The sequence below is a fragment of the Notolepis coatsorum genome (assembly GCF_963971535.1).
Source record: "Notolepis coatsorum genome assembly, chromosome: 16".
Classification (NCBI taxonomy): Eukaryota; Metazoa; Chordata; class Actinopteri; order Aulopiformes; family Paralepididae; genus Notolepis; species Notolepis coatsorum.
Window position 1 is genome coordinate 74,771,926 of NC_140180.1, and position 18,732 is coordinate 74,790,657.

The following is an 18,732-nucleotide window of genomic DNA, read 5'->3' on the forward strand; positions in this document are numbered from 1 at the left end:
AATATATTGAATATTCTCCTTTGTTTCATCACAATTTACTCAAGCCTAGTAACAGACACAATATGTCTGACACTGGGAATACATTCCCTGAGATCCATAGATGTCCCTAGATACCAAGAACATGCACATTTACCTTATAGAAGTGGAGCAATCTTCCATTTACAGGTATGTATTTTTAGGCAGATTTTCTAAAAATAGGGCTAGGGCATAAGAGGTTAAGCTGCACCACCTTTTTGAATAGTATGTCCTCATGAAACTAGTTGTTCAGAGTTTCCGAGACGTTGCTCCCACGGCACGTCAACTGATATTTACAGATACAATTTAAAAAGATAAATCCTGTATTTTTAACCTATGAGCCTATTTTTCAGTTGTGCTGGGTCTAAATGAATAATGGAGACAGAAATGTTTGTAATTAGTCCAGTAATGAGGAAGATTGCTTCAGCCGGCAGCCGCGAAACAGGCTGCAATGTAATCACATGGGGCAAACGGGCATGTCAAAGTAAAATAGCTTATTTTTTACACTGGACACTGTTATAATAATAATGTCTTTCACTAAAGTCTGGCTAAAACAGACGTCTCAGGAAGTGTACAGCGGAGATTTTTGTCTCCATTATTCATTATTCCACACAACGAAAGAACGGTTTTAAAATAACAAAGTTATCCTTTAGATATGGACCGTAACAACCCCTTACTTATAGAGTAAAAGCAATGGCCATAAAAAGAGCAGGCGGTAGCAGCATTACCAGTTTAGCCACAACCCAGGATCCTTACATGGGAAGTTGCGTCTGAAGCAGGCCTGGGCCGTGATCATCCACTCTGCTCTGGTCTCACAGAAGATGGCCACGGTGCTTTTAGGCTGCAGGCCCAGGGCAGCCAGTCCACTGCCGAGCTGACTCACCAGGCGGTCCACGTCCTGGTAGGACAGCCACCGATACTCCCCCAGGATCAGCTGTGGGGAAGAAGAGTCATTCACTAAATGAGACACTGTAGCAATACGTGTAAATGTGAGCGTTGCTTTAAGAGACCTCTGGGGAGAGTTTTGGGGTGTCATGTGAGAATGTTGGGAGAGTTTTCCATTCGTTTTTGGTGGAGTTCTGGAGTAACAGAAGAGAGAAGGAGAGAAGTATCCCAGCTGACGTTAAGGATATCATTACCCTGGCCGCTCGCCATTGTGATTGTGTATCGGTATGGAGGAATAAATACCCACAACCAAGTTATTATCATGGATCTCCCTTTGGCTTTCTTGTAGCTAAGCTAAGCTAATCCAGGAGTAGATAATAATGAACTTGTGTGGTTATAACACTTTTCTCCCAATTACAGCTCTGTGTAGTATGAATACATTTCAATGCGTAAAGAAATCGAATTGGGACGTCAAAATTGAAATTCGTATTGAATCTCAAATATTACAATAGTAATTCATAACAAATTTAAATAAATTGACAGTAAAAAATGAAACATGGGCATGTGTACCTTTTTGAACACTTTGCCGCTGGGTTGGGTCTCGATCTCGTCACTGAGAACATCCCTGGTGCCGAGACAGTCCGATTCTCCGAAGCGGTGCACGGCGTGCTCAAACAGCTTGTCCAGGGTGTCCTTGCCTGGAAAGTCCTCTCTGGCCAGGGAGTGGAGGTGGTCCGTGGAGCGGTAGGGCCCCTCTGCGAGGCCCGAGGTGGAGCGGGCCTTGATCCGCCCGGACATGGCCCGCCTCCGCCCGGCGCCGGTGATGAAGTACCAGGGGAGGAAGGAGAGGGCGGAGTACAGCCATACCAGGAGGTGGAGGGGGAGGAGGAGGAGGAGCTGAAGAGCCGAGTCCGACTGGAGACCCATGGGGAGGAGACGCGGGTCGGGGTGATCAAAAGAATCAAGCTGGTCCTGGAGGATGGGATGGCGCGTGATCGGAAGTCCTGTCTGTCAGGGGAAACTTAGACACAGAAGCGCGCTCTCAAGCCAAGAAGAGGATTCCAAGCTTCCAAAGAGCCAGGAGAAGACCGGTGTTAATGTTGGGATGAAGACACTCGATTGGTCACCAAATAGTCACACCGGAAAACTGGGAAGACAAGTTGAAGACAAAAATCACAGCAGGAAGACAGCATGGGGAAAGTAGAGTCTTCTGCATGTTGACTGCATGTTACTTATTAAGTCCGTCAGGAGCTAAACGTCGTCTATCTAGAGGAACATCAGTCACGTGAGAGCTGTGAGGAAGAGGAAGTGGTGTAGCCTGGCTCTAGCTGCAATGTGTTCCCTAACAGGACATGTCCAGATAAAACAGAGTAGTCAGGGTTTTCTGACTCGTAGACAAGTCATGCTAAACGTTCTCCTAGTACTCGACTCAGAACAGGCTCGACTATGACTCGTCACTCACCCAATACAATCGACTCATCAGTCTATACTCTTGGGCTGTCTGTACAACACATCCCCTCTGTATCAACTGAATTTCTATGCCGTTTTCTATGCTAGCCTCCCTAGTCTCTAGTCCAGTGGTTCCCAAAGTCGGGGTCGCGACCCAAAGGTGGGCCGCGAGCAGCCATGGGTATTTTTTTTATTTATTTTTTTTGTTTTTTATTTTTTATTTTTTTTGTCAGGCCACTGAACTTAGAAGCAGGCCAGGACAGTGTTTCTAGTTGTATTCTAAAATTCTATTCTATTGTATTCTAAAATGTGACTATATGTTTTATATTAACTTAATAAATAAACAAAAACGAAAAATCTACTTATTTCAACGAACATTTCAAACTAAATAACAGATTATGCACATAAAACGCTGAAAACAACCGAAGCAACAATAGTATTTTAATGAGACTATTATTATTATCATTATTATTTTGCAACAAGTTAGCCCTCTCATAAATAGCACATATAAATGAATAACTAACTTGAACTAACTTAATAGGATTGAAGTGATATTTGGCTTAAAAAATCGGTCGCCTGGCAAAAAAAAAAAAAAAGCCTGACGATGTGCATTGGGCCGCGGCTCTCTGACGCCTTATTTTCTGGGTCCTGGCCTGAAAAGTTTGGGAACCCCTGCTCTAGTCAACACTAGCCATGCTAGTCCCTAGTGAACACTAGCCTCGCTAGTCCATAGTCAACACTAGCTTCCCTAGTCAACACGGCAGAGTTGGCAGGATAGGAGACAGAAAAACATGTCGACATCAAAGGACAGGCTACAAGAGAGGACACACCCCCTGCTGACCAGCCGTGCCGCTGGCCGACGGCCACAGCCTCGTCAGTTAAACTGGGAAAGGACTGAGCCACATGACAGCCAATGACATCACTCTCCAAGCTCACCCCACTCAGCGGTCAAGGGAAGGAGGCCACTCTAGGGCAAGCTCAACCCACCAAACTCATAGTGCAGTGTGACTGAAGGAATGACAACCATCCGATTATAACTGGCTTAAGAACGTTGAGCCAATTTCACCCAAAATTACATTAAAAGAAAAAAAAATTGAAGAAAAAGGAATGCAACTGCGTAGCCTAATGTGTGGAGAAGCAACTATAGCAGACAGCTGTCGGACGAAAGTGTGGCCGACAGCTGCCTCTTGTGTGACGTCACGGGCTACACTACTCTGCAATAGGGCTGTGTATTGGCAAGAATCAGGCAATGCAATACATATCACAATAGAAGAGCCATGACTCAATATATTGCAATACTATAAACAATTCGATAGGCCTATATCACGACTAGAGATGTAACCAATATGATAGCACAATATTGTTGAAATGTTAACATTTTCTAAAATCTTTGAAGCACTTTTATGAAAACCAAAATATGCGCACAGTCCTCTTAGACGGCTAAGAAATCTCCAGACCTCAGTCTGCGTTGCGCCATGTTTTCATTGCAAAACAAACCCATGGCTCATGTCTGCGTCTGGGTATTAAAGAAATTTGAATAGTATTCCAACAGTCAGGGAATTTTACTGTGGGTGTCACTGTCATTAAAACCGGTAACCGTTTCATCCTTAAATCATGACACAGGGGTTACGCAATTCAATATGTGATACTATAAGCTAGGGGTGGGCGATATGACGATATTAAATAAATATTGGGTACAGCTAATGTAACGATACACTTTTTAAATGTATCGTGGACATCGTGATGTTTTGCACAAACCCTCACGTCAGTTTCTAAGCCGCCGTGGCTGAGATGAGATTCCTCTCTCATCTCTCCCTCTCAGACACACACACACCCAACTTACGTCACGTACACACACACACACACACACACCCAGAGACAGAGGCGGTGCCACAGGTTTGCTATTGTTTGGAGGATACAAGAGCGTGAGAGAAGTGAAGAGAGTTTAGCGTGTTTTAAGGCTGACCCCATTAGTCAATTAGTAGACTAATCGGTCGAAAGGAGCCGTAGTCAACTGCCAACCTCTTAGTCTAATACAAAAAAAATAGATTTATAAAAACTTTTATTTTTTATCATTCTTTCCAAAATAAAAGAGGCCTAGAAGCGTGGCTAATGCTAATGGCACGCATACCAGAGGCTAACTGCCTACGAAAACAGGCACAGAGGTACTGAAAGAGGATTTCACCCATCTAATGAACACACTAGACTAGACAAATATCAAGATGTATCCATCAGTGGACCAATTGCATGCTTTTGCAGAGGACAAGAAGCCTTCAGTCGACTCCTTCAGACATTAAGCACCCCCCACAGCCCAAATGGAATGATACAAAAAAAAAATATATATATATATATATATTTTTTTTTTAATGGAATGGAATATTGAGGCGCCGAGGCGGACGAACTGGTTCAAAATAAATAGTAGCCTCGCGTTCTAAACGTTAGCATTGCAGCTAGCATAAATGTGCTAATAAGGCACTGGTTTCATAGCCAGCTTCGAAATCCTCTATTGGGGGGGGTACTACCGAGTCAAGTAGGTAGTACCAAAGCCCTATAAAAAGAGGCACTGGGTAGTACCATGCAGACCGTGGAAAAGCAGCATAAGATAATGTGTCATGCAAATTTTCTTTATATATACATATTTAATACACATGATGCACACACACCTTTACAGCGTTTTGTTTACCAGTAGGATGTTATAACATTGCTGATAAAAAAATATTATTTTCTCAAGTAGTGCGTGTGTATTTTTGGCTAAAGTGGATAGAAAACAGTACTGTGCAAAAGTCTTAGGCACCCAAGAGTTTTTATATAAATTGTCTTAGATGTAAAAAAAAAAATCTGTATTAGCGTCAGTAAACTACTCTTAGATTTTTTTAAACTTTAGATTTAATTATTTTTGATAGCATCTTCATGGTTTAATCAATGCAGAAATTTACATTTTACATTTAGCTGACGCTTTTTTAAATCAATCATTTTAAGTGCTTTAGAGGAAATGTCAAAATATCGCTATATATCGTGCATCGTGATAGAGCCAAAAGATATTGTGATATCATTTAGAGGCCATATCGCCCAGCCCTACTATAAGCCAGGAGTCAGCAACCTTTACCATCAAAAGAGCCATTTTGCCCCCTCCTGCATGAAATAAAATGTATTTGGAGCCGCAAAACCTATTTACCCTTAAAATTAAGATAAGTGTATAAAGTTTTATATATACTTATACTGTATATATATTGAGGGATTGGAATGAATTCAAAAGCTTATTTCTAGTATGTACTGTTATATCAAGTGTCGGAGAGGAAACGGGCAGAAATGACAGCTGGCACCAAATCCATTCCAAATAAGGTCGCTTTCACACAGGGGCTGTTTGGTCCGGACTATCGGACCAGAATTCGATAGTCCGGTTTTTCGGGTTTGTGTGAATGCGCGTCGAACTCGGCCCGCGGACCAAACACACGAACTCTGGTCCGCCCAAAAACATAGGTCTCGGTTCGCTTCATCGGACCAAACGCGGACCAAATATAGGAAGTGCTTATTATTATTACCACTGCGCGCGGCATTCACTGCAAAACAAGCACACTGCATCTATCTATCTATATATCTATCTATCTATCTAACTGTGCATCTTGGGTAGAAGGAAGAAAAACGCAGCTTATTATTATTATTATTACCGAGGCGTGCGGCATTCACTGCAAAACAAGCACACTGTACACATATGGGCAGAAGACCAAATAAAACAGCTACTTGTGGGCACTCATAAAAACAACGCGGTGTACAAGTTGTTTAGCGAGAGGATGGGCTTCAATAGAACAATGGATCAATGCCATGTCAAAATAAAAAACTCCGCCTCCGCTGATCTGGAGTCAGACAGGGCTCGCCATATCTATGGGGCTCGCAGTCCACACACACACGGGCTCGCAGCCACACATACACATTTCCACTCTCTATTGTCCAATAGATGAGCGCCATTTTCAATCGCGTGACATTGTTCAGAAAGTTTTGGTGCGCCTGACAAATTGCTGTGTGAATGCAGACGAACCAAATGAAGAATGCAACAATGTTGCAACTTCACCACCAGAACCGCACAGAGTCCACCAAAACTATATGTGAAAGCGACCTAAGAGACAACGGACCCAGTACTTTGTGTTGGTGGTGTGAACCAGTTTGTGAGACTGTGGTGGGTGAACCTTGGACCCTCAAATCGACTAGAACATACATTTGAGCCATCAAAGAAATGAAGCAAAAGTGGTTAATTATTTTAAGAATATAATTTATATTTAAAAATATAATAAAGAAAAGTTAAATACCATACATACATACCATCCGAGCGAGTGTTTTTGGACTGATTGTGACCAGGCTGCATGCGCTCCCGTCTCTCTGATACCCCGGAACCATGTGAGTCAGTCTGAGACTATTTATGTTCTATGTAGGCCATCTTGTTGCAAAATAATAATAATAATAATATATAAATAACAAAAATCCAGCCCATGGGGACTTTCAGCGCCAGAGGTCGCTGTGGGCTGTGTGGTAAGAATGCCAGCGCTTTAAAGAATAGGGATACATAGGGCGGCTGAGTGGCGCAGTGGGCAAGACGCTCGCCACTAATGCAGGAGATGCTGGTATCGAGCCCATCAGCGTTGCTACCGGCTTGGCCGGCCGTCATACTAACACAATTGGCAGTGTTAGAGGGTGGGAAAGCCGGTGGGTGTGGATAGATTGATTGATTGATTGAATTGATTGAAAAGTTTATTAACAGATTGCAGAATGGGTACAGTACAGCTCAATACATACAATTGTTAAGGGGATGCAGACCAGAGAAAGACTTTCGTCTTGTTTACATCAGGGTCCCCCATTTTCAATTCATCATAACATATATGACATACATGACATACAGATAGACAGTACTGCTACATCTATGACATATCAGATTTGCAAATACAGTACTGTTTGTGATACAAAAGTGTCCAGAAAAGGAGTGTATATACATTTGGCGTAGAAACTGTACATTGGAGGAGGTTGGATGGGTGGGGTGGGGTTGGGTGAGGGCTGTACATTGGAGGTGGGGGGGGGGGGGGTTGGGTAGGGGACACACACACATTTTACATTGTACATTGGAATACTGACAAAGCCTTACTTGGTCATTTACTGTACAACTAGGTTAGGACATTTGTAGGGGCCAGTTTCGAATTGCAGTCTCACGTAGGTGTTTTTTGAGAGTGTTTTTGAAAGTGGGTAGTGATTCACATTCCTTTACAGCTTTAGGTAGGGCGTTCCACATTGATGTGGCATAATTGCGAAACGTGTTTAGTCCCTTGTTTGAGCCGAATCTGGGTTTTACATGATTTGTGGAGCTCCCTCTGGTGTTGTGATCGTGGTATTCACTGACCTTTGGGAAGTATTTTGACATGTACATGGGTACCTTGGTCGCGTAGTGTATCTTGTAGACCAGGCCCATTGCAAGTTGCTGTACTCTGTCGTCTACTCCAAGCCATCCTAGGTTGTCAAAGTGGGCAGGGGTGAGGTGGGTTCTAGGAGTCAGGTCAAGTAGTAGTCTGACTAGCTTGTTTTGAGATGTTTGTAATTTGTTTTTTAGTGCCTTTGGGGTGCTTTGGTACCATGAGGTGCAAGCATAGTCGTAGTACCCTTGAATGAGTGCTCCTGCTAGAGTCTTCAGGGTATTCTTGTTTACCAGAGAGGAGATCCGGTACAAGAATCGCGTTCGTTGGTTGACTTTTTTTATTACATTGGATGCCATTTTGTCACAGGAAAGATTAGCCTCTAGGATGGAACCCAGGTAGGTAATTTCATCTTTCCTTGTGATAATATTGTCACCCACTGTAACCGAGAAGCCGTCGGTCTTGCTGAGTTTGTTATTTGACCCGAAGAGAATGGACTCTGTTTTGCCCATGTGTAATGATAGTTTGTTGTCGGCGAGGACGTTGTGGACAGCGACTCCTACAGGTCGGTTGGGTGACACCTGTTCAGCAGAAACAGGAAGTATCGGGGGCAGCGTGAGCCTCCCACTCGTTACTCCTCGCCACTGAGAGTTCGAGCTGACTGGTGAAAAGATGCGACAGGCTGCCTCCTCGTGTACCGGAGGGGACACGTGACGTGATGCAAGGCTTCTATCCTCACTACAGCCGACCAGTGGGAGGCATAGTCTAGCAACGTTCAAGACAGGGGAGGGAAGAATTGGAAATACGAAATTGGGATGGGAGAAAAATATAAAAATAAGGAGAAAAAGTGGATAAAAAAGAGGGTGGGAAAAACCCGGCGAGGGTGGGTCCTGGTCGTTGTAAACAGCAACTCCTACAGTTCGGTTGGGGCGCCTGCACAGCGAGGGAAAGACCTGGGGGAGGTAGTGTGATCCTTCCACACGTTACACTCTCCCAGTGAGAGTCCGCGCTGCCAGGTGAAAAGAAGCGGTTGATTGGCTACACTACACATGACGTTCGGAGGAAGCATGAGATAGCCTCCACTCTCCCAGACCGACTGTAGGGGGTAGGTGCGCAATGACCAGGAAGGGGATTGGGAATTGGCATAACGACTAACATTGGGATGGGAGAAAAACAAAAAAAAGGAGGGGGAAAAAGATCAATAAAAAAATATATTAAAAAAAAACATTACTTTCCTAACTTCGTGAAGCAAAATGTAACAAATGAACACAAAAATAAATGTACTGAATCGTTTAAAAAAATAAAAATAATTTAAGCAGTTTTTTTTGTATGCCGGATCCAGCTATTTTAGTCATATAGGGGCCGATATCCGATATCAATATCGCATCCCTAGCCGTAGGCATCACAGCCATGGCAATATTCATGACATACTAAGGGGTGGACGGTATAAACGGTATACGGTATAAACGGTATGAATTTGCTCTACGGTATGGATTTTGACTATACCGTGTAACCGGTAGGGCAGCTCTAAAATAGCAATGACGTCATGTAACCACAGCGCGACTATTTCACTCGCATTTGCCCCTAAAAATAGATAGAATTAGTCATAGATAATAGATATGTGCGAACTGGAAAAAGTTATTTAGGAGGCTTCACGCAGTGGGCGTGCCAGCCCCTACCGCACGCATGTAAACACGGGTCTAGTAGTCTAGTGGGACGCGACACGGGAGGACGGCGGCGTCTCCCTGAGCTAACGTTAGCTTAGCTACCGTTACAAAATGACCCAGTCAACTATTCACTTTTAGTTTAATACATGATGAGGCATTGTCTAACCGAACGGTATCTAGTCGGCCAGCTACCGATAGCTCCTGACATCAACAAACTCTCCACAAAGTCTAGTAGAGACGTGTATGCTACCTGTTAGCTCACGTTAGCGCAAGTTAGTTCACCGTTCAAAACTAAATGTCCCATTGAACTAAATAATTCACTGAGACGTTGTATTAACGTTATATATCCGGCTAGCAGTATTTACAGATAGCTCCTGATATCAATGTCTTATAACACTGATTCGATGCGTATTCGAGCTGAGGGCTTGCGAGCACACCAATAGGGTCCAGGTGCAGCGCCGGAGAATCCTGGCCGTAGCTCTGCTCGAGGCTACTCGAGTATAGGTCCAGGTGCAGCTCCGGAGAATCCTGGCCGTAGCTGGAGGCTACTAGAGTACACACAGACAGTGGAGCTTGTTGCGTGGTGGCGATGTCTCGCAGATAATACAAGTACAAGTTTAATTATATAATATATATATTTTATAAAAAAAAAAATTATATAAAATAATTTTATTTATTTTTTATCAAAAACGATGATACCGTGATATATACCGTTACCGTCTATGCTTCAAATTATACCGTGATATAAATTTTAGACCATACCGTCCACCACTCGTTACTCCTCGCCACTGAGAGTTCGAGCTGACTGGTAAAAAGATGCGACAGGCTGCCTCCTCGTGTACCGGAGGGGACACGTGATGCAAGGCTTCTATCCTCACTACAGCCGACCAGTGGGAGGCATAGTCTAGCAACGTTCAAGACAGGGGAGGGAAGAATTGGAAATACGAAATTGGGATGGGAGAAAAATATAAAAATAAGGAGAAAAAGTGGATAAAAAAGAGGGTGGGAAAAACCCGGCGAGGGTGGGTCCTGGTCGTTGTAAACAGCAACTCCTACAGTTCGGTTGGGGCGCCTGCACAGCGAGGGAAAGACCTGGGGGAGGTAGTGTGATCCTTCCACACGTTACACTCTCCCAGTGAGAGTCCGCGCTGCCAGGTGAAAAGAAGCGGTTGATTGGCTACACATGACGTTCGGAGGAAGCATGAGATAGCCTCCACTCTCCCAGACCGACTGTAGGGGGTAGGTGCGCAATGACCAGGAAGGGGATTGGGAATTGGCATAACGACTAACATTGGGATGGGAGAAAAACAAAAAAAAGGAGGGGGAAAAAGATCAATAAAAAAATATATAAAAAAAAACATTACTTTCCTAACTTAGTGAAGCAAAATGTAACAAATGAACACAAAAATAAATGTACTGAATCGTTTAAAAAAAAAAAAACAATTTAAGCAGTTTTTTTTGTATGCCGGATCCAGCTATTTTAGTCATATCGGGGCCGATATCCGATATCAATATCGCATCCCTAGCCGTAGGCATCACAGCCATGGCAATATTCATGACATACTAAGGCTGAGCCCAAACCTTCGAACGTTCGTTCGTTACGCTGACATTCGGACTTTAATTAATGGGTTCGAACGTTCGGTGAAAAAAAAATAAAGGAGGCGCGCGGGATTGAGGCGATGTGAAGAGGCGCGTCCCCCGCGGCGCTCGGCACAACCAGTATGGTCTGCCGGGCTGTAGCTGGATACTATTGTCTCAACCAGAGCTCTCAACCAATGCAATAGAACAATTTTGATTGACAGGCGATTCTGCCAATTACGTCACACCGCTTGCACCCGCCTCTGCTGTTACCAATCGGCAAGCGTTTATTAGTTTTTTACTTCCAGCAATGCCGCCATTGATCTGCTTGCGAGAAGCACAACAGACTTACCGTACCTAATACGTTAGCTCCCCGCCGAGAACGTAGATGAGGATGACCAAACGAGGCATAATGATTTTACTGCAACGAATGTTATAATAAAACAAAGCCTTTCTATACATGTGTCTGATTGAAAACTTTATTAACAGACTGCAGAATGGGTACAACTCAGGGCTCTTTGAGCAACGGAAGGACGAGTAATGCTAGCTACTTGCTATGTTTGGGTAAATAATATGCTGATGTTATTGAACGTGTAACACTAACTATATAACGTTAATGCCACAAAACGAATGCCTTTGTTTATCTAGCCCCTTACGTGACTGCGGTGTGCAAGGGCTATTGTTTATCATAAGTAGTAACTTTGATGCAGTAGCTTGTTTATTTTCTTCAGAGTGCTTTGTTTAATTACATGTTTACATGAACAGCCACCACTGTAAACAACATGTTTTTCACCAATAGACTATGCAATGCCGCCCTCCGTAGGATCTATAATAATAAAAAATAAAAAAATGTATTATTAAAAAAAAGAAATTATATATATTTTTTTTTAAAACGAACGTTCGAACGTTCGTTCGATAAACCCTGGCGAACGTTCAAACCCTAAAAACAGGGTTCGGGGACAGCCTTATGACATACCACTGCTTCTCGTGTATTATTGCTTTTCTACAGGTTGCACCGTCGGGAAAGAAATAGGATGAATACAGACAATTCTAGGGTCTTTTATATCGATTTCAGTGAACTTGGCGTAGAAAAATAGTTCCTAAAGATGTCTCGTTGCTATGGAATTTAAAATTGAGTAGGCTATCAACAAGCTTGGCAACGCAAACTAATGACGTATTAATTAGTTAATTGCAAGTGAAAGTCGGAGAAAGTCATTAGCCCCTTTGACAGTTCCTCTTTATCTATCCACTCGTTTATGGCAAGCACTGGACAAAATTATACGTTCACACTAATAAAACAAATTGTCTATTGGCTAAGCAGCCTGGCATTCGTGTGACATAATGTTCGGAATCAACCAGGAAATAGCTAACAGCTAACAGTTGTGTCATCGAAAATTTATAATAATCACAAGATACATTCAGTGCTGGGTCTAACTAAATGGATTCATGGAGACACATTTATGGAAAGTTCAAGACCGGACCACAAAGCTTCTGGAAGGGTTAGAACGACACGCGACGGTGCTTCCAATGCGTACGGTGATGGTCTACCGGCAGCACAAGTGAGTCTCTCAGCCTCTGCGTTATGATATTATGATTTAAAGTTTTATTAATTTAACAGATTGCAGAATGGGTACAATACAGTATGGCTCAATACACACAATTGTTGATGCAGACCAGAGAAAGACTTTCGTCTTGTTTACATCAGGGTCCCCCATTTTCAATTCATAATGAATTGTAAGTAAGGGTGCAACTTGCTCCGTGCAATCCATTCTTTGTGGATCTATCTAGGTCGTCCTCGGACGGGCCCTCCATCGGTGCTTCCAGTCATCCCGATCCTCCATGCATCTGGCTAGCTCGCCGGTGCTTTCTGTTCCCACATCTCTCCTGAGTACGTCCACATAGGTTAACGTGGGACGTCCTCGTGATCGATGCCCGTGTGTTGGTTCCCACAGTACAAGTTTGCTGGTTGGCATCTCATGGTGTCTCTGGCAGTGACCTGCCAGCCTCATTCTCCTGACTGCCACTTTATCGCTCACCTTTAGCACCCCCCCATACAAGTTTGCATTAGTGACATGCTCATCCCTGTTGATGTTGAGCACCACACGCATCATTCTGGTGTAGCACCCATCCAAGGACTTCTGCAGGGTGGGCTTCAAGGTCCAGCATTCACTGCCATACAAAAGGACAGACTCAACTGTTGCATGAAAGAAGTTGAGCTTGATTTGACGGGGGATCTAGCCCTAAGTGTGTGTTCCTTATGCTTTCCTTATACTTTGAAAAACGTTTTTGTCCATCCAAAAAGTGGTCGAACCCTGACTCAAAACCATAATATGATCCGAACCGTGAGTTTTGGCATCCGTTGCACCCCTACCCACCGATCGTTAAGTCGGCAAGTCACCGGTTCGAGATATGCGAAGGAGAGGACAAACAGAGATTCCGTCCTTTGTAGTGCAGTGCCCGTTCAAAGTGTGACCTGTCGGAGCATGTGCCCGTTGGGAACGCATCCCCGCTTGGAACCGGGCGATCGCTGGCTCCCGCCAACTCTATGCTTGCAGCATTAAAACTGCACAAGATATGCAAAATTTTTGGTTATTTGCGATACCCTGTATTACACCCAATTCAAAGTTATTTGCATTTTCTTTCAAACTAATTAGAGACCTTGCATGGAATGTTTGTGTAGTTCTTTCTTCCAACATGGCTGCCTGTAACATAGCAACCACTGTTTTGTACATAGCAATGGAAGATTTATCTTTAAAAGTGGTTCCCAATGGTTACAGGCAGCCATACTAGGATAAATAGAACCACACATACAGTCCTACACGCCTACAGATTTTGGATCTCTTGGGCAGAGGTGTTTAACATGCGGTGACGTACAGGCGTAGAAATAGTTCTGCATAGGAGTGTGTTTCGCCATCCATGGCTTCGCCCATTTAACTAACCATAATAAAACCGGGTTCGTCATATAGCCTACGGGGGGGAAATACTTTGTTTGGTCATGGCTATTGTCACCTTAAACGTTGTTTATAAACATAATCCGTACCTTAATTCTAACCATAAGCATCACATTATCACCTTAACCTAAAAGAAAGTTTTTAAAAAGTATTAGTGTTATTACACATTTTCGAAATGCAAATACCTTCTAGCCAGCAGACTTTTGTTTTGTCCTGATTTATCCATGATGGTCGACCTCTCGGGCTGCTTGAGGGAAGCGGTGCACTACAGTATGTTGCATTGTGTTTAGGGATGCCCCGATCGATCGGCCACCGATCGTTATCGGCCGATAATCAGTATAAATATGCGATCGGTGATCGGTGATAATGCTTTATTTTCGCCGATCGTCACTCAAAACCGATCGAAAAACATGATCCAATTCTGAGCGGAGATCTCACTCGCCGAGTTCTGTCTCAGACACACGGAAAGAGCAGCGGCGTCTGCTCCTCCTCCTCCAGCCCCTCCCGCACCCGTGTACTGTAAACACTATTATACAACGGCATGCAAATTTCTCGATTCTGATTGGCTGAAACAGTCCATTTACACGTCTTTATTGGCAACAATCCACGGTCCTGGGCTCAGGACCCGCCCACAACCGAATCACATATCACTCCGCCGGCTCACTCCGGGAGAAAACAAGATCGCGGACAACAAATGGATATGTTGATAGCGCCATAACGACTAAATATGAAGCGATTCTGTCACTGCGAATGTGTTAGTCCTTTAAACAATGTTGGATGATGTAATTGATGGGTCTTGAGTCATTCTAGAACAAAAGAAAAATCGCGATTTGATTGATTGATTAATTTGCATTTTTTTTCAATTTCTTTTTCCTTCTCTCTGACTGTCAGCGCTAGCTCTAGTCTCCACCCACCGCCACACCCCCCCCCCCCCACACACACACACACTCCTGTCTGCAACGCGGGTCAGACTGAGAGAGAGCTGGGTGCTGCGCTGTTCTAAGTGAGCATGGCCTATTGAGTTGATTGATTGATTGAGTGCTAATTTTATTACTGTACGCTTGGTTTCCAACTGGTTAAGTTTAGGCCCTCTACAGTAGGTTTAAAAAAATTAATAAAAAAATAGGGCGAAGAAAACGTTTTTTTCCTATAGGGCAAAGAAAACTTTTTAATTTGTTTTACCTACTTTCTATAGAAGCATCTAAGAATGAAGTTCTATGGAAAGTAGGTCTGCATTCCCTTAACAATTGTGTGTATTGAGCCATACTGTATTGTACCCATTCTGCATCTGGTAATAAAATTTCCAATCAATCATTCCAATAATACACAGTTGGATGTGTTAGTTGGTTGGATGCACTTCCGATCTGCTTCCACATGGAGGCAAATTGTCTTTTTTGTAGTTGTGGGAACTACTTTTTCTGGCGGATGGTTTTCAATAAATCTTTGATTAATGTGTGTTTATTGTATAGAAATAAGGTTGGATGAATGTGGCAGTTGTATAAAAGCTTTACACCACTTGCAGTCGTGATTTGTGAACAATAAACCATGCCTAGGGGGGGTTTATTGTTCACAAACCACTCCTGCGCGTGATGTAATGCTTAAGTATAGTCTAGTGCAGGGGTCGGCAACCTGCGGCCTCGAGGCCGCATGCGACTCTTTAGCCAATCAGCTGCGGCTCCCTGGCAAAAAAAAAAAATCATTTTTTTTTTTACTTTTTTTTCTCTTATTTTGGAGATCTATGTCATACTGTGACACTGAAATAAAAAAATATTTCATCAACTAAGATATTTAGTCAACAAAAGGCTTGCCTGTATGCCTGATATGTGGTGCGAAATTTGCGAACAACGAAAAATTTACTTTTAATTTTATAGATTTTCCACAAATAAGGGAAGGACTCTAATATAGCTGCATAGTTCAGGGTTTTATTTCAAAGTAGGTCTACATATGTCAGTGTTTTTTCTCCTTTTCTGTGTTTTATTTCAAAGTAGGTCTACACGTGGTAGTCTTTTTTCAAAGTAGACTACTTTTTATTTGATAAATGTTCCACAAATAAGGGAAGGACTCAAATATACCTGAATAATTCAGGGTTTTATTTCAAAGTCGGTCTACAGACACCAGTGTTTTGTCTCCTCCTCTGTGTTTTATTAAAAAATAGGTCTACACAGCCAGTATTTTTTCTCCTCTTCATAAGAGTTTGAGGGTTTCCTTTGTTATAACAGGTAAAAACAGCAATTAAAAAGTCAACATTTTTCTTTTTGTTGCTTTATAATCCCATTAATGCAACAAACTGTGTGCTATAAGTATAAAGTATAATAAATCGCAAATTACTTTGGGTATGCAATTGTCTGGCATTTTATGCTAAATGTGGGGTATGCTTGGGGATATATAAAACGTTATACACTGTTATCTTCATTTTAAGGGTAAATAGGTTGTGCGGCTCCCTGAGCATTTTATTTTGTGGGACGGGGGAAAAGTGGCTCTTTTGATACTAAAGGTTGCTGACCCCTGGTCTAGTGGGACACTGGGACCTCCGTGAGCTAACGTTAGCTACCGTTACAAAATGACCCAGTCAACTATTCACTTTTAGTTTAATACATGATGAGGCATTGTCTAACGGTATCTAGCCGGCTAGCTACTGATAGCTCCCGATATCAACAAATGCTCCAGCAAGTCTAGTAGTGCATGATAGCTCACGTTAGCTCACTGTTCAAAACGAAACGTCCCATTAAACTAAATAGTTCACTGAGGCGTTGTCTTAACGGTATCTAGCTGGCTAGCAGTAGCTACAGATAGCTCCTGATATCAATGTCTTATAACACTGATTCGATGCGTATTCGAGCTGAAGGCATGTTGAATGTGATCAATAGGGTCCAGCTGCAGCTCCGGAGAATCCTGGCCGTAGCTGGAGGCTACTCGAGTACACACAGACAGTGAAGCTGTTTGCAGATAGCGAGCATTTTGACTTGGTGTGTGGTGGCGATGTCTCGCAGATAATACAACTACAAGTATGATTATATAATATATATATTTTATAAAAAAATTAAATAAATTATATAAAATTATTATTATTATTATTTTTTAATCAAAAACAATCGATATCGGATCGGTATCGGCCGATATGGCTCAAGGCGATCGGTGGTGGCAAAAAACGTGATCGGGGCATCCCTAATTGTGTTGATGATTGCTTGAACCTGGCTGTGATTAAGTCAAGATCACGTTTTGGTTTTTACTATTCGACTTCAGGTTATAATAAGGCACTGCTAAATCAATCTCTGCTGCTTATTAACACTTTCAATGCCCAAAACGTGATAAGACGTTTTATCAGCCCAATGCCTGAATGCCCACGACGACAATTATCGTTTTATTTTTTTATTAGCGATCTGAATTCATATTTCATCAACCGAGTCTCCCGTTGGTATGCAGCCCCTGTAGGAGCTCAGATGTGAAAAAACCACCCCCTATCATCTCCCAGATGGTAATGCACCCTTTTGGAATGGACTCAATGAAAATGGATGAGAAAAGAAAAATCCGGAATCCACATTTTACTTCTCAGGCATGTAACCCGAGCCGATCGGATTCATTGTGGAGCATCAGAACAGCGTGGAATACATACGTACAGTATGTAGCGTTGGATCAATAAAAGCAATCGATTTTTGGAGAACATCTGATCTGAGGTAAGGAATCTATTTTACAAGCCTTGGGATAATCAGAGTTGTATTCGCTGAGATCTCAGCGTTCGCCCTGTGTGTGTGTGTGTGGGCGATCGCCACACACACACACACACACACACACACACACACACACACACACACACACACACACACACACACACACACACACACACACACACACACACACACACACACACACACACACACACACACACACACACACACACACACACACACACACACACACACACACACACACACACACACACACACACACACACACACACACACACACACACACACACACACACACACACACACACACACACACACACACACACACACACACACACACACACACACACACACACACACACACACACACACACACACACACACACACACACACACACACACACACACACACACACACACACACACACACACACACACACACACACACACACACACACACACACACACACACACACACACACACACACACACACACACACACACACACACACACACACACGACTGACTTGAGAAGCGATGACAAAGCGACCAGCTACACGTTGGTACCGCTATCATGTTTAGCGATGCTAGCCGAGAGTTGATGACTGGAGACGTTAAGCCGTTTACAAATTAGCTAACCCTACGTGTCTACACGCGGATAACTGTATAATGAGATTATAGATTACAGTGTCCAACTAGCGAGTGATACCCTGCTTAACTTGCAGGCTGATATGACATTCTTACCGTGAGCAGCCGCCAAACTCGTTCAATCGCAGTCTCCCGTCCTGATGCCAAGAAAATGACCGAAAGTTACCTTTTGACGGAGAGGGGGCGAGACAAGAAACCCGGAACCACGACGTCATCTGATTCCATATTTCTAGACCAATGAGAAATCGAAACGGCGTATCTGTCGTCGTCGTCACAACTCTCTTGTTTTATGTCATATTAAAGGAAACGACGCCTCTTTCGTCCCTGTTTATCTGAGATGCTTCCAGCGAAATTGATTGATTGATTGATTGATTGATTGATTGATTGAAAACTTTATTAACAGATTGCAGAATGGGTACAATACAGTACAGCTCAATACACACAATTGTTAAGGGGATGC

General features: G+C 43.1%; 1 protein-coding gene across 1 annotated transcript in view; it reads right to left on the reverse strand.

The window, feature by feature from the left end:
• Positions 1-18,438, reverse strand: part of acsl4a (acyl-CoA synthetase long chain family member 4a) — a 56,892-nt gene extending 38,454 nt beyond the window's left edge. The window contains exons 1-3 of the mRNA XM_084332338.1: positions 18,369-18,438; positions 1,471-2,047; positions 772-949 (exon numbers count right to left, since the gene is read on the reverse strand). Coding sequence (XP_084188464.1) covers positions 772-949; positions 1,471-1,827 — 535 coding nt within the window. The 5' untranslated portion in view covers positions 1,828-2,047; positions 18,369-18,438. The remainder of the gene's footprint in view (positions 1-771; positions 950-1,470; positions 2,048-18,368) is intronic.
• Positions 18,439-18,732: the final 294 nt, after the last annotated feature.